Below are 23,587 nucleotides of genomic sequence, written 5' to 3'. Positions count from 1 at the left end.
GTATGGCCTTCATAGATATCTGAACTATGGAAGGTACCAGTAGACTTATCACTGATATGCTTTAGAAGAGATTCACCATAGTTTCATTTGACAGTGAAGAGAACATGTGGGATCACAGAGATCATCCTTGCTTTAAGCAAAATTCTAAATTTAACCCCATTTTTTTCTCAGAAGTTCCATCCCACTGCAGCAGGCTTTTGTTGGGAGCAAAAGAAATAGTAACGGGACTTGTCCTGCCTGCCGTCTGTCTGGAGAACAGTTCCAGAGATTTACTGCCAGTAAAAAGTTTGACACTGTTCAAGGAAACTATTTACTTCTACCTGGGACAAAGTGTCACAATAAAAATGGTCTCCCTGGGCATGTGATGGAATGGGCACCAGGTGTTATACAAGACTGATGAATCGCGAACTCCACCTCTGAAGCTAATAATACACACTCTATGTTAATTTATTGAATTTAAATAAATTTTAAAAATAAAACATTTTGTAAACGACAACAACAAACTCCAATATCTATACTACAGAAACTTATTAGCATGGCATTAAGCAAAAATATAGTAGAAATGGAGTTACATATCAAAGATAATGCTCTTAATATTATGCGTAGTGTTTTCCATCTGTCTTGCATCGGGATACACACACTTTATTGTCAACAGCCTGCCTATAAAGTTAGAAAAAAATTACTAAGCTTATCACAAATTGATCGAATACTGCTAAATACTAGGGGTGCCTAGGTGGCTGAGTCAGTAAGCACCTGCCTTTGGCTCAGGTTGTGATCCCAGGGTCCTGGAATTGAGCCCCAAGCCAGGGTTCCTGCTTCTCCCTCTCTCTCTGCCCCAACCTCCCCGCCCGTGCTCTTTTGCTCTAATAAATAAGTAGATACAAATAAATATACAATAAAGGTCTCCCCGGTAACAGATACAAGATTAAAAAAAAAAAAATCTTCAGAATCCAGAGGCTATGTCTCCAAAGGACTCTGAGTAACTTTAAAGAACTTTCTGAACTCTAAGACATGACATTCAGAGGTGAAAGGAGGGGCGCTTGGGTGGCTCAGTCAGTTAAGCATCTGATTTTGGCTCAGGTCATGATCTCAGTGTCCTGGGATCCCAGATCAGGTTCCACATTCAGCAGGGAGTTCGCTTCTCCCACTCTCTCTGCCCCTTACCACCACCCCCGCCCCCATTCATGCTCACTCTCTCTCTCTCTCTCATGCTGTCTCTCAAATAAATGAATAAAATCTTAAAAAATATATAAAGATTATGGGGCACCTGGGTGGCTCAGTGGGTTAATGCCTCTGTGTTCAGCTCAGGTCATGATCTCAGAGTCCTGGGATGGAGCCCTGCATCCAGCTCTCTGCTCAGCGGGGAGCCTTGCTTCCTCCCTCTCTCTCTGCCTGCCTCTCTGCCTACTTGTGATCTCTGTCTGTCAAATAAACAAATAAAATCTTAAAAAATATATATATATATATATATCATATATATATAAAGATTAAAGGAGACACCTGATGACTTAGAAAAAGGGGAATTTACTACTTTATCAGAGATAGAGTACAACAGACCCAAGTCCCAGCAATAGGCACTTGGCTTAAAATATGGCCTGTTACTGAAATAACTGTAGCCTATTCTTTAAACTATATAAAGTTATTTAGGCACTACTGAGATCCCATCCTTCTGAAAGCGGGTATCCAGATTACTACTATCCAGAGTAAGACATAAATTACCAGTTCCGGAAGGGCTTGATCTTAGCTACTGGCCATAAAAAATTAACTCCAGGGGCGCCTGGGTGGCTCAGTGGAAGCCACTGCCTTCGGCGCAGGTCATGATCTCAGGGTCCTGGGATCGAGTCCCGCATTGGGCTCTCTGCTCAGCGGGGAGCCTGCTTCCCTCTCTCTCTGCCTGCCTCTCCATCTACTTGTGATCTCTGTCAAATAAACAAATAAAATCTTAAAAAAAAAAAAATTAACTCCATCCCTGCCCTTGACAAGACATAGTACCTGCTAATTAGGGGAAACCACGATGTTAAGATTCTAAATATTTGGGTAGGTACTTAATACGTATTGCTTGGAAAGCAGCAGGAAGAAGTACACCTATTTTCCCTATATTCAAACATCTCAGTCCACTCTCCCTGAGGCCTCTGACTTCTGTGATTGCTCCCTAAGCGGACTGGACACACCACGCATCAGTAAGACCAGCCCTGAGTTTCTCTGCCTCGGCCCTACTGTCACTGGAGCCAGATAATTCTTTGCAGAGGATGTTCAGCACCATCCCAGGTCTCCGCCCATTAGATGCTGATAGCAACACCTCACCTCCCAGGTTATGACAATCAACAACCTCCAAACACCGCCAAATGTCCCCCAGGTCGAGGGGCAAAATTGCCTGTAGTTTAGAACCACTGTTCCAGCCAAACCGCACTACATGATCTAGTGCAGAGTCGTGTTCTATCTGGTCTTGCTGCCCGATTGCCTCATGGGCCCCCCAACCATTCTGTGAATTCCCCAGAAGCAGAATTATGTCCATCTCCCAAGTGCGCCTGCCGTAGCAAAGGATCAGACATGCAAAAATCTTCAGGAAAGTGCTGGCCCTGCGGACTGACCGTCGAAGAACCCGAGGGGCTAGTCCTGCTCCACGCTCCCCTGTGCTGCTCAGCTACAATGGAACAAGCAGTGGCCTGAGGGGCGCCTCCAAGGGTAAGACCAAGGCTGTGGTGATGTGATTTTGCATGACCGCGAGAGACCTGCCCATTGACCCAGTAATCAGAGCCAGGCCCATAAATCCAGGAGACGGAGAAGTGATAGCACGTTCTATTTTTGCTGGCACCTTGCCCTGGCCTATCCTGGGCCTTCCCATCACCCGCCAGAGCCACACCCAGAGGAGTGGGACGTCACAGGTATTCACACCACTGTGTACATAACCCAGGATTTCCAAATCTCCGATGGAAACCACAGGATCAGATGGGCAGTATGCAAAACCAAGAATGAGACTACATGTCACAGGTCGGTGAAAGACCTTGAGAACGTGTGCGTTGAGCAAGAGAACCAAACAATAAAAATTTCCTGGCCTCCTTGATGCAATGCCCAAGGGAACCGATGTCTGATGGGTAACACGGACCCAGCAAGCTCCACGGCACTTTCAGGAAAAGTCACTGTGCTCTACTTCAGCCATCCTCTGGGTATGGCTCCGTATTCCCTGAAATGCATACAGCTTTCAGCTTTCCCCTGCTGCCCTTCCTCTCTGAGTAAAAGAACAAGACAGCTCAAGCAAGTCACCTCCCAGGACTGAATCACCATTTCCAGCAACCAGCAGGCGATGCCGCAAAGGTCCAGGATTCAAGTTGAGTTGAGCCCAACCCAGAGAAGCAACGGCTAGAGGCTACAGAGGCCTACAGAGGCGTGCAGAAATGCCTGAAGCAAGTCGATGTGAGGAGCCCCTTTCAACCCACTAATTCTACAAATGAGCAAGAGTCAAGAAGTACGAGGGGATGAGAACTAAGAAACTAGTATCTCGGGGCGCCTGGGTGGCTCAGTTGTTGGGCGTCTGTCTCCGGCTCGGGTCACGATCCCGGCGTCCTGGGATCGAGCTCCACATCCATGCTCAGTGGGGAGCCTACTTCTCCTTCCTCAGCTCCCCGCTGCTGGTATTCCCTCTCTCACCCTCTCTCTGTTATAAATAAATTAAATCTTTTAAAAAGAAGAAGAAGAAGAATGAAGGAAGGAAGGAAGGAAGAAATGAACGAACGAACAAACTAGTAGCTGGTTGTTGGGAACTGGGACAGAAAAAGAAATTTTCCAGCAGTTTTTAAAGTAGCCCCAAATTCTTGTTCCCCTGGACTAAAATCTACCTTTTCAAGGAAAAGGGGTGGGAAGGGGTGGATCCAACTCGTGGGTTATCACTGGAGGAAGTGAATGTTTTCTTTGGCTCCATCCTGGATAAAAGTTTCAAAATCAGCAGATACAGTCTTCTTTTCCACTAAGTTACTGTCCAGTCCACTGGTTTCTCTTTGCTTTGATAACAGGAATGTGATGAAAAACAACCCACATTCCTCTACAAAAGTAGCTTCTTGCCACAAAGATGGTTGGGGGCTTACAAATCCATCTGAGGGGCACCTGAGTGGCTCAGCAGGTCAAGCATCCGACTCCCGATTTGGGCTCGGGTCATGATCTCAGGGTTGCGGGATCGAGCCCCGAGTCAGGCTCTGCCCTGAGTCCAAATCCTGCTTGAGATTCTCTCTCCTTCTGCCTCATGCTCTGTCTCTCTCGCTCTACAGTAAACAAATAATAAATAAAATCTTTAAAAAAAAAATCCATCTGGAAGGGCCAAGGTAAAAATCACCCTTTCCTACCTTTAGGTGACAGCAGGGAACTGAGGGGTTCTATGGAGCTGTCACTTACAAGACTTTTACACATCAGTGCCAATGAAGATTTTGGCTTTGACCTTGGATAGTACAAACAACAAGTGTTACCTTGGTGTTTGCTGCGTTATATACAGACAGTTCCCTTCCAAGCAGGGTCTTGCTTAATTTGTCCCTAACCTTGTAGAGAAAGGCTAAGCACACACAAGGGATAGGTTATGTCGATCAGGACTCAATAGTTGGTCATTAGCAGAGTGCAGGGCACACGGGGGGATAGTCTGACAGATGTGGGTGCAGGTACCACACCAGAGGATACAAGAGGAGAACAATATAAGCGTCTCAGCCCTGGCCTCCGGTGCCCCCACGGCCACACGTTAGCTGTGTGATCCTAAAGAGAAAAGCCTCCTGAGTTTTGGTTTCCTCATGACAGAAAGGAGCTAAGACCTCCTCCCTCGTGGTGGCTGTCATGACGAAATACCAAGTAACAAACAAACAAAATTATCACGTAATGTTGGCTAACATTCAGCAGGTTAGGGGTTAAATCAGAAGTTGGCAAATTCCCTCCTCCCTCTCCCTAGTGATGGCTCCCATCCTGCCCCTTTTGGACGGCACTTTCAGTGTTGTCTTTGTGAGACCCTAAGACCTCCTATCAGGCCCAGGGAGTAGCTGGGGTTCAACATTCTGGCTGTCCTGTTAACATTCAGCATCAGGCCAAGCAAGGGCCTGTAGTACCAGCACCTGCCGTCTAGACTACAAACAGCCCCTGGGGCCAGAAGCCTCTGTCCATGACATATTCCAACATGGGCAGGAGCACCCCAGTTTTGCTGGAGAAGACTCATTTCCAGTATCAAGGATCATCTCACTTGGGTGAGGACAATTTGGGGGACAGTAGGTCCCTCCCACAGAGAAAGGCAACATTCTGAGGTACAAGATACAAATTATTGTCTTGATGGCTCTACAGCCTAGACTCCATGGGCCAGCAGCTGCCATCAACTGGTCCTTCCACATACCTGTGGTGCCAGCACTGGGACTGCTGGACTGTGGACAGGGACACCTGAAGAAACCCCCTTCCCACACCTGTGAACTCACAGCACCCTTGTCCCTCTCTAAGGGCACTCACCACCACCTGCCGAACATTCCAGTTCTCCTGAGCACTTACTTCCCCTATCTGACTATAAACCCCTTGAGGCCGGGAATAAAGTTTATGTCTCTTTGTATCTACAGCATGCTTTGAATGAAATACATGGACCATACTTTTTTGATATAGCATGTTAATCCTAAGAATCCTCCTGCATTATGAAATCAATGCCTTCTGAATCAAACATGAAATAGAATTCATTCAAATCAGCAGACTAAGAGTGTTCTGTTGCAAATCTTATTCTCTTGAAGGTCAGTAATCCATCTGTTAGGTTTACAGGATGGATTCTCTCTTAACCAGAAAACTCATTTTCTCATCTCACCAGTTAATAATAGGATAAGATGCTCAACTGTGGGGTATACCAAAACCCTGGGCCACAGTACCATGCCCAGAACGTTCCGCAGGTGACTCTCTTCTGAAGTTTAGCTCCTCTAAGCACAAAAAGACTGCTCTTCAGTCAACACTAGCTGTCTTAACTGTCCCTTGCATGGAAGAAAACATACGGCCTAAAGTTTAACTGCCCTTTACAGACACTGAATTCACACCACTCTCCTAATGCTTTCCTCCTTCTCTGTGTCATAAAGGATGCCAGCAGTTGGTAAGCCAAAGTCCCTGTCTTGCCTCAGGCATACCTAGCACTAAGACTCATAGATGACAGTTTCCTTTCTCATCTACAGGAGAAAACAAAAACAACACTCCCAACCTGGTCTTTCTGGAATGCTCTTTCCCCAGATCATATGTCTGGTAAACTCCTACCCATCCTTCAATACCCAGATCAGATATCACCTTCTCAAGAAAGCCTTTCATACACACCACTCTCTACCCCCACTCCCCTCACCACCCTCACACCCCCCCCGCTGTCCCCCCACAACCGCCCTGCACTTGACAGAGATCCTTTCCCACCTGTGGTCCCAGGTCCTGGGCATTCCTGATATAAGCAGTTATCATGCGACTATTTCCATGCTACTACACCTAGTGGTGCAGGGGGCGATCTCACATTGTCAGAAACTAGCTCGTCAGAACCACCCGGAGAACTTCATAGGAATGCAAGTTCCTGGGCTCTGGCCCCAGCCCTACAAAATCTACCTTGTCATTAGCCCCACTAATTTTTTTTTTTGCATTTTGGTGATTTTTATGCATTTTGAGAACCACTGCATTGGAGTAGGGGCTCCTAGAAGGTTAAAGGTTGTGCTTTATTTATCTCTGCATCCTTTGTGAAAGGTCCATATTCATTACATGTTCCAAGCTCCTTGCAGCGGCTTTATTCAGTAGATGCTGCATGTGTGAGAGTCTTCCACAGAGTAAATGCAAATAGGCACAAAGAGACAAGACTGTCTTAGCTGGAACCTGGGCCGCCTATAAACAACCTTCGGAAGATACACCCCAACTAAAACAATGCTCTTCTCACACAGGCACTGGCCAGAGCAGTCTAGGTAGTGAGAGAAACTCCAGGCTTTAGAATCAAAAGATAACAAGGGGCAATTAAAAATAAACAAGGTGTACTGGGGTGGCTCAGCCAGTTGAGCATGCAACTCCTGGTTTCAGCTCAGGTCATGATCTCAGGGTCACGGGATTGAGCCCCGCATTGGGCTCCACACTCAGCTCAGAGTGTGCTGGAGATGATCATCCTCTGCCTCTGCCCCTATCCCTCCCCTGCTCCTGTGTGCACTCTCTTTCTCTCTAAAAGAAATAAATAAAATCTTTAAAAAAGAGAGAGAGAAGAAAAAACAAAACTTCTATTACCATTTTCCTACCTAGCTGAGCAACTCTAGGCAAATGGCTTCTCTCCTGTAAGCCTCAGGATGCACTTCTGCAGAAACAGAATCACACTACCACTTAAGACACGGTTGTTATGTAGATTAAGAGAGAAAGAAATGTATGAAAGTACATACGTATTATGCATGATAAAGACCAATAGCATAGATATTTTTGTCATTTTTTAAAAAAACAATTATCACTAAGTCATCTTTAGAAAGCTAGCTTTCCCATAGCTCCAGTAAAGAATGTAGTTACAGGGGCGCCTGGGTGGCTCAGTGGGTTAAAGCCTCTGCCTTCGGCTCAGGTCATGATCCCAGGGTCCTGGGATCGAGCCCCGTGTCGGGCTCTCTGCTCAGCAGGGAGCCTGCTTCCCTTCCTCTCTCTCTGCCTGCCTCTCTGCCTACTTGTGATCTCTGTCTGTCAAATAAATAAATAAAATCTTAAAAAAAAAAAAAGAATGTAGTTACACTGTCAGACACAGAAATGCTAGAAATACACAAAATTACGTAACCAAAAACAGTCAAAATTTTTACAGGCGAAGGTTTCAATCACCGAAGGGCAGAAAGGGGCTTTAAGAGGTGTTCCAGTCCAACCTCCTACCAGGGATCTGTTCAGAAACAAGAGCTTAAGGGGTCCGTCCGATTCCTAGTTTCAGCTCAGGTCATGATCTCCAGGTCCTGAGACCGAGACCCCCCGCCCCCCCATGCCCAGGTCTGCACTCAGCCTGGAGTCTGCTTAAGGTTCTTCCTCTGCCCCTCCACGCACCGCCCCCGCTTGCCCCTGTGTTTGCGCACACGCACTCTCTCTCTCAAATAAATAAAGCTTAAAAAAAAAATTCATCTGCTGTTGATCCTCTGAGATGCTCCCCAAGACCCCCAACCCAAAACCACTCAGCTGAGAGGGGTGACTGGACATGGGCCCTCCTCTTCTCACCTCCTCAATAGACAAGATGACCAGCATACTGGTACAGTACGCAACAGCCTGCCAACCCCCAGTCAGCTCACTCTGGTAGGCCTGTCCACTCCGCCCTCCACCTCGGGTCCTCAGGCTTCTAGTTTCCCTGTACCTCTGCCGTCCCATGCAGTCTCGCATCCCTTAGGGATGAGTACAGAGAAATAATGGTTACATTTTCACTAAATGCCTACTCTCCACCAGCCAGGGTGCTCATGTTTTAAGCACATTCTTTTTTGAAAACCCTTCAGTAACTCTTCCAGTAGGTTTTATTATTTTCCTTTCAAAGATGAGGTTCTGGGGCGCCTGGGTGGCTCAGTGGGTTAAAGCCTCTGCCTTCGGCTCAGGTCATGATCCCAGAGTCCTGGGATCGAGCCCCGTGTCGGGCTCCCTGCTCAGCGGGGAGCCTGCTTCCTCCTCTCTCTCTGCCTGCCTCTCTGCCTCCTTGTCATCTCTGTCTGTCAAATAAATAAATAAAATCTTAAAAAAAAAAAAAAAAAAAAGATGAGGTTCAGAGCAGTTAAGCGGCCTGTCCAAGACCCTGGGGGAGCCAGGATTTGGACACAGGCCTTTCTGGCTCCCCCGCCCTGCTCCTTCCACCCTACCACATGGTCCCCACGTCTCCCCCAACATCTGACATACAAGCACGGGATGCCTCCCCCAGCACATCTCCAGCACTGCCCCCAGTCCTCACCAGGGCTCACTCCGCCCATAGGTTAAAAGGACAGCCCTTCTTGGGGAACAGAGGAGGTGCTCAAATGCCCCCTACCCCCTGGCCTATCAGAAGCACCAAAGGAACACTGCAGATGAACAAGAGAACTGAAGGTATGTAGGGAGGGAGCTTTTCAGAGACACTGACTTTTGAAGAATTGGGGGCAACCCAAGGGAGATTTTGCTCCCGCAGCCCTTCTCTAACAGCGAGATGAGTCCAGCCTTCTCTAGCAGCGCCTCGCTAAGGTTTCCGGTTTGATCTCTTCTGTGGCTTTCCTCACCCGGGAACGGGCAGCCAAGGATGTGTGTGTCTGTCTGTCTGTCTGTCTGTCCCCACCCCCTCTTACAGCCACTGGTTACAGTTACACATTCTGATACAGACCGGCCTCCCAGACCAAAGGGGGTGGGGTGGCCAACTCTCAGAAGCCCTGGAACAAACAGTTGGCAACAGCTGTGTTCTCAGCAGACAGCAGTTGGTCTCTTGCTACTGTTTTCTCATTCCACACTAGGTTACAGGCTATAATTTAGTGCCCCTACTTCAAACAGCAGTTCGTAAAGCAACCGAGACTCTGCCAACAGGGGTCTGTTGGCTCTGTAAAGTCTGTCAGGAACGCCAAAAGGGGGCCAATCTGACCCCCAGCCCTCTGAGATATCCGGGACGTCCCTGAACCCCACAGCCCTGACCACATGTCTACAAGGAGAAAAAGCCTCTGGGAGCCCTACCCTCTAGAGGACCCCCCTCTCCGGCCACTCAGAATCTCTTTGGAACCAGAGAACTGTTAAGAAATCTCTGCTAACGAACCAAATCCAAATGGAGCAAGAGGAAAAGCAGTTTGGATCAAGAATCTCCCTCTGCTTCTCCTCCTCCCCAGTCTCTCCCCTTGGCTGTTTCCTCTGTGAGGCTATGGAAACAGCTTTATGGTATCTAATGGAAAAATCAGAATGGACAGCCCCAAAACCTCAGGGATGTCTCGGGTTAAGAAGAACACGGTGGCCCTGGAAGTAAGGAGCAACTAGCACACAAGAAGAGAAGACTGGAAATTTCTGCCTGGGAGCTGGCCTGCTCTAGCTGCGTGCGAGACATTTTGCTCAAAGGTTCCCTCCACCCCAAGCAGTAAGTTGTACAACAAACAAGCTCCCACCCTTCTTCCCTGCCCAGACCCGACCCACGGATAACCCGTTCAGTTACCTGTCTAAGACCCAAAAGGAAAGGCATCCTGTAAGAGCATCGTCCACACTAACGTTTGGAACAAAGGGCTTTGAAAAGTTAAGGTCTTGGAATGAGCATTTCCCCCAGGTGGGCCTGCGTGTTCCTCGGTCCCGGTTAACCCGCCTTCCTGAGCAAAGAAGAGAAAGTAAACAGAGTCCTGGGACCAGGCAGGCGCTCTCCCTCCTGCTGTCCTCGCTACTCCCCCTGCCTGGCTCCGACCCACCCCCACCTTCTCGTGACATATCTCAGACGCAGCAAAGCCCAAGCTGTCTGCCAAGGGGGAAATGACATCAGTTCAGACACAGCAGAAAAAACTCCAGACAGCTGCTGTGGAATACTGAGGAGGATGTGCAGCCCTGGACCCTGAGACGTCAGCTCCCCTCAGCTCCCCTCAGCTCTGAGCTGGCTGGGTGGTGGTGGGGGGCACAGGAGTCAAATCCCTCAAGCTGAAAAGAGCTACAGTCCTCTGAATAAGGGCTAGCCACGGGAGCTCCCAAGGTATTATCTCTCCTCTTTGGGAAAGGAAATGGAGCCCAGTGATTTGTCAGTTTCACAGAAACTTCTCCGCACCCACTCCCACCAGAGTCAGCACTCCCATAAATAACAGTTAAGCCTGGCGGTCCCAAATTTCTCCAGCGATTGAGGCAATCAGCAGGGAGGGTTTGGAGGCACCTTTCCCCCAGCTAAGGTAGGACATGCTACCTCGGACGCTGACCTCTGGAGCCCTCGCGTCTACAGAGTTATATTTCATAAACAAACTGTGCGTGTACAGGTGCCAATATCTTTCCTCACTTGTCTTACAAAAGGTACAACAAGTCCCACGGCAGCCTCCAAGTTGCCAGTAAAGCAGATCATCTATATTTAAACCAACTCTTGCTTCTGAAAAGTTCACCACCCTAGGTTCGTCATGCTTTCTTCTCCAAGCACAGTTTATGGAGAAGATGGCTAACAGCAAGCTTTGCCCAAGAAGCAACGGCCCCGGGGCTGGCGTCTGGGGTAGGCCAGCTCTCCTCTGGCCACCCTCCCCTAAACAGCAGGTCCCCGCCTCTCTCCCTGGCCCTGAATCCTCCCTCAAAGACAACATGAACAAAGAACAAAAGGTTCAGGGTTGGATTTGCACTTGCACAAATGACTCCTTTTGGAGGCCTTTATAAATCCAAAGTTACCTGCTAATAAATTCTTGGGCTGCAAGTTAATTATATTTCCCATCACTCAAAGCAAGTGTGTCTCATCTTTCTCTTTGTTTTCCACAACAGTTTTCTTCCAGTGATACTCATCGAAGGCCTCCACCACCCAGGGAAATCAGAAATGACTCTTGCAAATTAGTACCTCTCACCCCCGCCTCAGACCATAAATTAGCAGCACACAACACTTACAGCATGGGGACTTGCCAACGGTACTTCTCAATCGTTAGTGAATCCAGCCAGACACACAATGTGCTTGCTGCAGGTCTCCCACTGATGGTCAAGGTCACACTGACTTTCCTGACAAGGAAATGAATGAGCCAAGCCAGCTGAGCCATTTCCTCGAGGCTCGTGAAAAGAATGAACTTGAACCACAGCCTCACTGCTAGGGGAGAGAGCAGTGATGTGTAGAGAGCAGTGGCTTCTGCTGTGGCAGGTGTTCTGGGGCGGGAGGCCATTCTTCAGCAAATATGTGATCTCAAGACGTGGCCACTGAGTCGATCCCATGCCCTGCTACCACTCTCACACACAGGCCAAATCAGCAGATAGGAGGGCAGGAGACAGGCAGGCCTGGGTATCAGGGCACAGCTTTCAACACCCTCCTTTCATTTCCTCAGTCCCCTGGCAATCGCTGACCACCACAAAATGCAGCACTATGACTTCTGTCAGCCAAACTGGAGGAAAGGGCATCCACAGCCCATCCTGGGCCACTCTGGTCTGAACTTACCTAGTAAGACACAGTGGCACCTGCAATTCTCTGCAGAAACTCCCATGGCCTAAGTGTACTTATTCATTCACTGCACACCTACTGAAGGCCCACAGTGTGCCAGACACTGTCCTAGGCACTGGGGACACTTCCATGAGCAAAACGCTCAAGGACCTTTGCTCCAATGGGCTACAGAAGCATGCCCCATTTCTGAATAACACTCATCAGCAGTGATCTCTGAATAAGTGGAATTGCAGCGAAATTACTAGAAACCCAAAAATAATTTTGTAAAAGTTCAATCTAAATTATCAAAATTGCATCATAGGCTTCCCGATTTTCCCCTAATGAATCATCATCCTTTTATGGATGTAACTCAAAGCAGTGTTTCTAATCAGCAGCTGTCTACTTTTATCTTATAAGATTATAAAATCCTGTGTACAAGGCAGTGTTAAAACTCAATGCATTACTCCTAGCATAGTACCACTGTACTCCAACAAAGTGATTGCTGACAATGGCTGCTTTCTCACTAATCTCCTTGACCCTCCCACCCACCCCTTGAGGAGTGGGGGAAGTGAGGAGAAAAAAGAGACTCAACTAGAAAATGTAGGCATCCTTGGGAGGGCAAGTTCACTTTTTGCCATGTGACCACAACCCAGTGACAAAGTAGTCAGCTTTGGGATTTCAAAGGCAAGATGATCATTAGCAACTTCTACTCGTCTGGGGAAAAAAAAAAGAGGTCCTTTTATATAGGTGACCCAGGCTCATACATGATAGACAAAGGTAAGTCAAATCCTTCTACAAACAATTTTAGTCATCTGCCTGACAATGCAGAATTTAATTCAATGCTGAATTCACCAACTTATTAAGGGGAAAAAAAAAAAAAAAAAGGAAGTCACAGTATACCAGAATTAAGCAGGATTATGTTGTCAAAATGTTGCAGTTTAACAACTATCTATGGGCCCAGGCAATGTCTAAGCTACCCTCCACTGACCCAGCCCCTTCTTCCTCAGTTTAGAAAACCCCCAAAGACAGTAATGCTGAAACCCTTTGGATTTTGAATAATTTATTATTTAAGAAGACACACAGTAACAGTGTATATGTTCCTGGCTAATGGAATGTATCCTTACACTGTAGCTGATATAAGAATCTTTTGGCAGTATCTTTCGAGGCACCCTATACATTTATAATCTTTAAATTCGGTGATGGAGGCGGGGAGAGTTATTTTTTCAGCACTGACAATGAGCCAGACTCTGTGCTAAGAACTCCGTTTAACCCACATTGCACGTAACACCACAACAAACTCATGATGTAGGCATTACCCCTGTTCAGCTGCAGAAACTGAAGCGTATGGACAGTTTGCCCCAGGTCACACAGCTAGCTGTGGGAGAACAAGGATAGGAATAAAGCCTCTAGCTCCAAAGACTCTTTCCTTGACAGTAATACAGGGGTCATAACATTAGACCAAAAGTTACCAAGGAGGCAAACACCAGAACTGAGGGTTCAGCTGAACACTGGGCAGAGATGCACATCCCTGGTCAGTGTCCCAGAACTCTGTTTTAAAAAAGACTGCCACTTATACGGGCTCTGATCGTTGTATTCCGGAGCACAGAGGACAGGCCCTTAGGCCCCAGGACACCCATTCTGACCCACTTTAGAGCCTGAGTTCTAAGACGTAAATGATTGCAAAAGCCCTCAAGTTCTCGTCCGTTCTCAGCACACAACTAGTCTCCACGCAAGGAGCTGGCTGGAACAGAAGACCTTCCATGCATTGGATCTCAGGTCACTGGGGAATTGTTCCCACACTGTGTCACAGCAAGGTGAGGCTGAAAGGAGACTAGGGCTGAGGGCCAGGGGTTTCTAATTTCACAAGCAAGGAATGCGAAGAAAGGGTTTTGTCAGAAAAGGACAACTGCCAGGCTTCTAGGATAAGAGAGGATCTCCAGACCCAAGGCCGTTTTTACTAACAGGAGCTTTGGAGCAGAGGCTGCTGGGCGTACACAGAACGTCTAAGACTAGAGATCTTTTATCTTTCTCAGGTTGGCCACAGGCACATTTAAATGCCTTCCAGTTTGGACTCAAAAACACCACCAAAAAACCCCAAACCAAACCAAACCAACCAACAAACAAAAAACAACAACAGCAACAAAAACCCAGAAGTACAGATGAACTTCAAACCCCAAACCAAAGTGAGTTGCCACAGAAGTCAAACCGAGGCATCTTCATGGCAGGAATGTGAGGCCGGGCATCAATGAAACGACCCTGGAGTAATTATTTTGGGCAATGCCATGGGAAGGATTCCAAACCCAAAACAAAGATCCACAGAACTTTGCCAAGTAGAAATGCTAAAGACTGCTTAGCTGCCAGAAACCAAGAATATTAGCTTATCTGTGTCCTGGGGCTGGACAAAGGCAGACGTGTAGCAAGCCTGCCGGGACAAGAAAACACACCTTTCCTGGTTTCTGAATAGGACTAGGAGTTCTACAAGTCACACGGGGCTTACAGGGGTGCCTGGCAGGATGTCTTTGGATATAGGGGTGCCTGGCTGGCTCAGTCGGTAAAGCACACGACTCTGGATCTCGGGGTTGTGAGTCTGAGGCCCACACCGTGTGTAGAGAGAACTTAAAAACAAAACCCAGAAAAACTAAGACTGCTTTCCTACTATTGAGTCTTCCAGGAAAGACGGCTGGGCAAACAGCCCTTAACTGTAGTATGTAATCACTTGCTAAACATCAAACAATATATTTCCGAGAGGGAGTACACTAACATATGCTGACATCTCAGTCCTTACAGGTGAGAAGTGGGAGCTTTGGTGAAGTCAGGTAACTCATTCAAGGGCACACACCTAGGAGGCAGTGGGCCCAGCACTTCAAGCAGGCCTGTGGGACTCTAAAATGGTTCAGACATGCAGAGAGATGGTACTTCGATATTGTTTTTTTTTTTTTTTAAAGATTTTATTTATTTATTTGACAGAGAGAGATCACAAGTAGACAGAGAGGCAGGCAGAGAGAGAGAGAGAGGGAAGCAGGCTCCCTGCCGAGCAGAGAGCCCGATGCGGGCCTCGATCCCAGGACCCTGAGATCATGACCTGAGCCGAAGGCAGCGGCTTAACCCACTGAGCCACCCAGGCGCCCGGTACTTCGATATTGTAATTGTCACTTCCCCTTCATCTGTGACCCAGAAAGTCACGGTCCCATCCAGCCACCCAGGCTGTAGCATGAGGAGGAGGAGTTCAATCACTACTGGATGAACAAGGCTTGCCCTGGAGGATTTATTGATTCAATTGCCCAGTTAGGAAGAAAAGACAGCAGGTACAGAAACGAACACAGGCACTCTGTCATAAATGTCGGGGGAGGTGTGGAGACAGTAACTGCAATTAAGAGCTCAAAGAAGGGAGCTGGGTCAGGGACAGAATGGCCAAAGAAAGCTGCATCAGAAGACAGGTACTAAAATAACATGGATAGGAAGATAAGCATGGTAGGCAGAGCCAAGCAGAGCCCAAAGCATGGAGACAAGGACACGTGGGGCTGAGAAAGACACGAGACGGGGCACAGACAAGTTGGAGGAGGAGGCAGGAGTCTCACACACGGAGTACCTCTGACCAGCACATTTGTTCTTTCTGATGACTAGGGCAGCACCACAAATAGCAAGGACAGGGATTTCTAGTTAGTATCTAAGGATTATTACTTAGTATCTTACTAAATATATATATATATATATATATATATATATAAACTAAGTATTATTACTTAGTATCCTAGGCTCTCTTTTTGCTTCTTTACATCTTGGAATTGCCCTTGTTACACTCTGGGTGGGGCGGGGGGGGGGGGGGGGAATACCTCTTTCAAAGGTCTTTTAAACAGAGAGAAATAAAAGTAGCAGAGGGTGATGATGAAAACTCAAGAAAATTCCTTTATGCAGAGTCTCACCCAGCTGTCTTGTCGGAGAAAAAGAGAACACACACACACACACACACACACACACACACACACACACACACGTAGTAGAAGGTGAAACCAGCTTAAGGACAGCTCCCTGAGGTTCCTAGCTTTCCTGCCCCCTAACAAGAAAAATCTTTCTGTGTTGACAATCAATCACTCCACAAATATTTATTAGCTTCTGGGATGGACATTTATTGCCTGCTCCAGAGAGTGCAGGGGTCTCTGAAACTCAGCGTGGACAGTGGGCTGTCCCTGAGTTAATGGGCTGCCACCAATCTGCAACTCTATCTTTATCAAGTACAACAGCAGCCTTATTTGTTTTTGTACTGAAATGCCAGGTTTGTTTTTTTTCCTGCCGTGAAAACAATTCAAACCACCCCACCACCACCACCAAACCAGCAAGGAGCCAAGAATGACATGACAATCAGCAAGCTCAACTCAGGGCTGTCCCCTGACACTTTTCACATCTTCCTCCAAGCTGCTCTGTAAACTGAAGCTTGGAATAAGAACAAAAGGGGGGACACGGGTCACGCCCAGTACATGAAACACACTGCGATATAACCCGGAAAGAGCACTAACTCCGTTAGGAAAATTAGTCTTCAAGGTCTCCACTGAATCTGATTTCATCTCTCCCTCTTATTTTAACTCGAGCAAGACAAGGAGAGACGCTTCAGGTGGCAGCTCGGGGACAGGGGTGGCAGGCCAGTAGTAAGGGTTAACAAGGTCATTTTATTAAAAGCACCTCAACTCTGAGTCCCTGGAAGCAGCTCCAGGCCCTCTGGCCACAAGGTTTTTGTTTGTTTGTTTGTTTTGTTTTGTTTTAAAGATTTTATTTATTTATTTGACAGAGATCACAAGTAGGCAGAGAGGCAGACAGAGAGAGAGAGGGGAGGAAGCAGGCTTCCCACCGAGCAGAGAGCCCAATGCGGGGCTTGATCTGAGCTGAAGGCAGAGGCTTTAACCCATTGAGCCACCCAGGCAAGGTTTTAGGAGCAATTATGCACCCTGTCCAGAGAGAGACCATCTTGGTTGTGCTTCTATAGGAAAAACCACCCACTCATTTACGTGCTCATAAACTCAGCAAAATGATTTCTTCTCAGGCCTAACTCTTCGAAAGTAGAATCAGCTTAAGGGCAAGATGTTTAACTTTCACTTGTGTCCCTCACCTTACCAAGCAATGCCTTGCACAAAGGAGGCCCTCAAAAAAGGATAAAGAGATAGATAAAAAAGGATAAAGGATAAAGGATAAAGAGACTGGGTGGCTCAGTTAGTTAAGCGTCTGCCTTCAGCTCAGGTCATGATCCCAGGGTTCTGGGATCGAGCCCCACATCGGGCTCCCTCCTCGACAGGAAGCCTGCTTCTCCCTCTCCTGCTCTCTTTCTCTCTCTGTCAAAAAAAAAAAGGTAAAAGACATATGACTGTAAAAGGGAAGCTAATACAGCTGAATCCCCAGACAGTAGCAAGGGAGACATTTTCGTGGCCACAGAAACCCAATAAACAACTAAGAGATAGGGAGAGTACATGGATATTACTGGGAAGCCCTATGTGTGACCCCATTATCTGTACACCTGTAATTTCTCTGCCAAGGAATTTAAAGCATCTAAGCCATCTCAGAAGCAAAGTTCCCATACTCAAGGTAGAACTGAGATGTGATCTAACCCCATTAGTTTTTCGATTATGGGGACTAGGATGAAGCTGCTCCTAGATCTGTCGCCAGACACCAACTAACTCACTCCATTAAGCACCACCTAGAAGTTACCTTTTTTTCTTTTTTCACATAAAGGATTGTGAAACTTAATAAGGTCTAGCTGGAAATGCAGCTCCTGGCACCGTATCTTCCCTCATTTCCTGGATCTTATGTAAAATCAAATATTACCTCCTCCTTCTTTTGGCTATTTGATAACCAAGGTATTCCAGGTCTAAGAGCTCATGGTCAAAAGCACCAGAAGGAAACATTAAGACAATTTATCCCTCCCATAAGTTGTAAGGGGTGGAAAAGCTTCTGGAACACACACATCCACACCCCCAAGTAAAACGATGACAAAGGGTGGTGGAACTGGAGAAGGTTTCATAGCAGATGAATCCTCTGTTCCCTTTGTCATATAATGTCCAACTACAGGCCACACCTGAACCCCATACTCCCAGGCCACAGAAAGTGGGGCAACACAGAAGACAGCAGTAGGTAAACTTTACTTCAAAACCACCCCAGCCCAGAGCCCAAATCATGAAGCACTAGAGCAAAGCAGAAGAAGTAGGCAGAGATATGCTATAATACAGGCCTGAAGCTTAGGGAGAAAAAAGCTAAAAGTGTCTTTAAGAAAGCATCCCCCAGCACGTCATGGCAAGAAGGGAAGTCAATGCAAGCCATTGGGCCTCCCTGAAAAAAATTATCAGGTACTCGTATCTTTGCACTTATATCCACTGTTCCAAAGCCTTCCATTCTATCCAAGATCCACATTCTGGGCAAGGTGTGCTCAGTATTGCAGAAAGGTAGAGCTAAGCAGCAAGACAATAAATCATCATCCTTGCAGAACTCAAGGTTTATAAACTCCTTTCACATCCGTGTTAGTTGCTCCTTGTATCAGCTGGTGACAGGGCTAGAAGTTTTTCCTATCCCCACTTGCCAGAAAATATAGCTAACATCCAAAAATGTACAGCGGCCTGGACCAGATTTAGGATTTCTGACTGAAGGGACAGAGGTCTTCCCATGGAACCCCAGTGAGTGACACACATTAGACGCGCCTGGGGCGCTGGCATTCTCCCGTGCTACCACCTATCCTCAGGACCCCACACCAGCTGCTGAACTTCTCTGAGTTGGCTGGTTCCTTCTATCAGCATTGCCCAGAGACAACTCTGAGGCAGCCATTTCTGTGGTATGAGGCCCATGTGGTCAAAAAAGACTGTCATCTCTATTGGAGCTTCACGACGCGTGTGCTTTCCGGGGAAGCCTCTGAGTCATCTCACAGTTAAAAAGCCTGTTCAACCCCAAATCTCCTACATTTCAAACAGCACAGCCTTTCTTTCTGACTGAACATCTGCTCATGGCATCATTATCTCTACGGTGTCTGTCAGCCTCCAAATTCTAGGTTCCATTTCTCCCTCAGCAGCTTTGTTCATCTGCTGTGACCCCCCACCCCGTACTGTACCTTGAGGGCAAACATAGTCAGCCAGGCACAGGATGGCGACACGCAGCCGACACCCCTGGAGAGGTGAAAGAGGACAAAATATGCTTCTCATTTTCGCACTTTTCTCTGAACATTTGTGCAATCTCAGATAAGAGTAGGATTTCCCCCCAAATTCTCCCTGTGCTAGAAATTGAGGGCAAAAGTCCCAAGTTAATCTTTCACCTTATACACTGGGGAGTGGTTGGAAAGGGATATCCAAAGGGATAGCCAAGATGACAAAGAAAGTTGGGGGGTGCCGGGATTGAAACTCCACCACCAGACATGGTCAAGTGAAAGAGAAAGCTGTAGTTGGAAGGGTGCCTCTGGCCTTCATGGGACTGAGGGGTGTTCTTGGGGAGCAACTTTTTTTTAAAGTAGTGACACACTTAGGGTTAATTACTTATGAAAGCTGAAGAAATGTCATAGCGTAGCTGCATTTTGCCAATGGTATTTCTACCTTTGGATCTAACTTAACTTTCACATGCAAAAAACTGTCCCTTTTTTTAGGGTGTGGTACGGTATGGTGGTGATGCTGAGGAACAAAATCCTTTTATCTTTTAGAGATTCAAACAGAACTATTCATGGTTGAAATGATAGGAATTCTGCAGCCTTCTTCAAAGTAATGTCACTGGGCATGAATGGAAGCCAAAGTGGGTACAGCCAGACTAAGACAGACCATGACAATAAATTGCTGAAGTTGGGTGCTGGGGACCTGGGGGCTCGTTACACCATTCTCCTTATTTTTATACATGCTGAAACTTTCCAGAATAAAGATATTTAAAGGATTCTATTCCTAATAATGTCTGCTCTTGACCCAAAGTAATATTAAGCTGTACAGAGCCCTTGAAGGAACTAAGGAACACCAAAGCTCAAGTAACAGAAGGAAAAAAACAGAAAAATGGGACATTCCCCCAAATGAAAAACAATTGTGCTTCAAAGGGCACCATCGAAAACAAAACAAAACAAAAACCACCGAGAGGGAAAAATATTTGATAATCATTTATCTGATAAAGGACTCATAAAGGCTTCTTAACGTGAGACTCCTCAGAGGCTTTCCTAGAAAGCACACGCATCGTGCGTCCCGGAGAGAGACAGCAGCTTTCTTTGACCACATGGGCCTCTTATCGCAGAAATGGCTGCGTCAAAGCCATCTCTGGGTGATGCTGATAGAAGGAACCGGCCAATACAGAGCAGTTAAGCAACTGGGGCTCCAGGGTCATGAGGAGAGATGGTAACAAGGGAGAAGGCCAGAGCCCCAGTAGAGTCTAGTTGAAAGGGGAAAAATCCTCTGGGCAGTCCCTCACTGGGACTCCATGAGAACACTTCTGTCCCTTTAGTCAGACAAAGGACTTTAAAATGGGCAAAGAATTGGAACAGACATTTCTCTAAAGAAGATACACGAATGGCCACTAAGAGCATGAGATGTTCAAAATCGGTAGTCATTAGGGAAATGCAAATCAAAACTACAATGAGATCCTACTTCACACACGTTAGGATGGTCACGATAAAAAAGACAGACAACAGGTGTTGGAGAGGATGTAGAGAAATTGGACCCCTCGTAATTGCCAGTGGGGGACATGACATGGTACAACCACTTGGGAAAACAGTCCGGCAATTCCTGAAAAAAAGCAGACAGAGAGTTAGCACAGGAACAGCAATTCTACTTCGAGGCACAGCCTAAGAAAAATAAACACACATGTCCACACAAATACTTGTCTACCGACGTTCAGAGCATTATTCCTAATCATCCCAAAGTGGTAACAGCCGAAATGTCTATGAGCTGACCCATCGAATAAAATGCGTTCTACCCATACAGAAGAATATGAACGGAAAGGGAAAAAGTGCTGACACCTGCTGGAAACATCCCGCTAAGTGAAAGAAGCCAATCACAAAACACCACACAGTGTTATGATTCTATTTACATGAAGTGTTCAGAACGGGAAAATTCAGAGTAGCAGAAAGTAGATGAGTGGTTGACAGGCAATGGGGTTCAGGGGGCTCAGGAAGGGAACTACTAATTGATATAGGGTTGCTTTCTGGGGTGACAAAAATGTTCTGGAATAGATAGGGGTGACAGTGGCCCAATCTTGTGAACATGCTAAAAACCAGAGAATCGTACGCTCTAACAAGGGTGAATTTTATGGTGTGTGAACTGTATCTCAATAAAGCTATCATTATTTTTTTAAAAAAGCCTCAGAAACCAACCTCCCCTCAGAACAGGAAGTACAGTACACCTCGGCACAGAACGCTATGTGCCGAGAGTGGACAGACCTGCCTGTGGTCTAGCACTGCGGTCAGAATGGACGTCCAGCCGCAACTCCCACACCCAAGACACGACACAACTACTTTGCTGATGATAACCCCTCTCTTCCTCACTCAAGAGGGCACGGTGATGTACAGATCAGGATAACTGTATACATTCTAAATTACCTGCTCTGAAAATAAACAATTTCATACTTTATTATTAGAAAACAATAGCTGCGGGGAGCCTGGGTGGCTCAGTGGGTTAAGCCGCTGCCTTCGGCTCAGGTCATGATCCCAGGTCCTGGGTTCGAGCCCCACATCGGGCTTTCTGCTCAGCAGGGAGCCTGCTTCCTCCTCTCTCTCTGCCTGCCTCTCTGCCTACTTGTGATTTCTCTCTGTCAAATAAATAAATAAAATCTTTAAAAAAAAAAAAAAAAAGAAAACAATAGCTGGAAAAACACCCCCATCAGACTGTCAAGGCTGGTAATACGAAAAGTAAGTCACATGACTTCTGGACTAGAAGCTCACTAAAATACACCTTAAATTCTTCCACTGGAAACAGATCTAGGATCAGTCAAGCAATAAGGAAGCCTCAAGGCTTCCCCAAAGCTTTAAAAAAAACCCAGATAATTACACAGGCTAACATTAACCAAGTAATTACTATGTGGTGGGCACTGCTCTAAGTGCTTTGTGAGTACTAACTCAATTAATCCTTACAATAACTCAAACCACACAATAACCCTATAAGCTGGGAGCTACTGTCCCATTTTACAGATGAGGAAACTGAGTCAATTAACTAGCCTAAGGCTGTCTGGAGACAGTCTGGCTCCAGAGTCTGCACTTCCAAGGACTCCTTCTTCTGGGATGACCACCACGGAAGGGTGGCTGGTTAGACCTGTGTGCCACCCAGCAGCTGGCTAACAGCTCCACGCCATCTGCCTGACATCTCCCAGGAGCCTACAAACCATCTCCCTCAGCACCTGAGCAGGCACAGCCAGGCTTCCCCACTCCAAGCACACTGTGCGTGAATCCTGCTCCCCACCAAGGGGAACACCGGGGTTGCAAAGACAGGGAGGAGACCGAAAGCTAAGCAAGTCAGAGACCTACCTGGCTTTCAAGAAAGAAAACAGAAATGTCCCCCAAATGTGCCTGGGTAGAGTCAGAAGGCACATCTTCAAGGATAAGCCAACGGCATAGATGAAGAAATGTTGCTTACGCAATGCGGGGAGGAGGGCTGAGCCCCTCAAAAACCCTACTGATGGGGATGTCCGCTGACACAACCGCTTTGGGAGAGCAATTTAGCACCATCCACCCCAAATGTCAAATGTACACACCCACAACCCCACAATCCCTGCTTCCACTTCTAGGAATCTAGCACAACTGCAGAAAGAAATACATAGAACAATGTTCACTATAAAACAGCGTGAACTGGTAAAAACTTTGCTGTAACAGACATTCACCTACAGAGCAGTGGTTAAATAAATCACGGTCTCAAGCAATAACACATAGGTGGGGCTTTTGGTTGTTGTGGTTTTTGTTTTTTTGCTTTGGTTTGGTTTTTGTTTGTTCTTGTAACTCTATACTCACTTCTTTTCTCTCTCTCTCTCTTTTTTTTAAGATTTTATTTATCTATTTGACAGAGAGAGACACAATGAGAAAGGGAACAGAAGCAGAGAGAGTGGGAGAGGGAGAAGCAGGCTTTCCGCTGAGTAGGGAGCCCGATGTGGGGCTTGATCCCAGGACCCTGGGATCGTGACCTGAGCGGAAGGCAGACGCTTAACTACTGAGCCACCCAGGCGCCCCTATACTCACTTCTGAATGTCATTCCTTTCCTTTTGTTTCCTCTTCTTGAAGCTCCTAAACTTTGTCAACTCTCCTTATGATTCTCTTACTGATTAATAATCTCATTTCCAAGCTTTTTTTGGGTTTTGATTAATGCTACCCTTTCTTTTCTTTTCTTTCTTTCCTTCCTCCCTTCCTCCTCTTTCCTCCTCTCTCTCTCTCTTTCTTTCTTTAAATAAGTAGGCTCCATGCCCAGGGTGGAGCCCAAATGCAGGGCTCGAATTCACAACCATGAGATCAAGACCTCAGCCGAGATCGAGAGTCTGATGCTCAACTGACTGAGCCATCCAGGCACCCCAACATGCAGGCATGCTTTTAAAAATCAAGGTATATTGGGACGCCTGGGTGGCTCAGTTGGTTGGACAACTGCCTTCGGCTCAGGTCATGATCCTGGA

The 23,587-nt window shown here is 46.8% G+C and overlaps 1 protein-coding gene across 4 annotated transcripts in view; it reads right to left on the bottom strand.

Annotated features, from left to right (window-relative positions):
• WBP1L (WW domain binding protein 1 like) overlaps positions 1-23,587 on the bottom strand; it is a 60,977-nt gene that overhangs the window by 28,217 nt on the left and 9,173 nt on the right. The window contains exon 1 of one of the 4 annotated variants that reach the window (XM_047702603.1): positions 10,094-10,315. The exons of 2 other annotated variants lie outside the window; for them this stretch is intronic. Coding sequence is in view for 1 of the 2 variants with exons in the window: in XM_047702604.1 (XP_047558560.1) it covers positions 10,094-10,120 (27 nt within the window). In the remaining variant the exon portion in view is untranslated. Of the gene's footprint in view, positions 1-10,093; positions 10,316-23,587 lie in introns of those variants that run through there. One more of the 4 variants, XM_047702604.1, reaches the window with a different exon arrangement.

Source organism: Lutra lutra, chromosome 14 (genome assembly GCF_902655055.1).
Source record: "Lutra lutra chromosome 14, mLutLut1.2, whole genome shotgun sequence".
NCBI classification, from domain to species: Eukaryota; Metazoa; Chordata; class Mammalia; order Carnivora; family Mustelidae; genus Lutra; species Lutra lutra.
The sequence above is the reverse complement of the archived record's forward strand: the minus strand, read 5'-3'. Positions and strand labels throughout refer to the sequence as shown.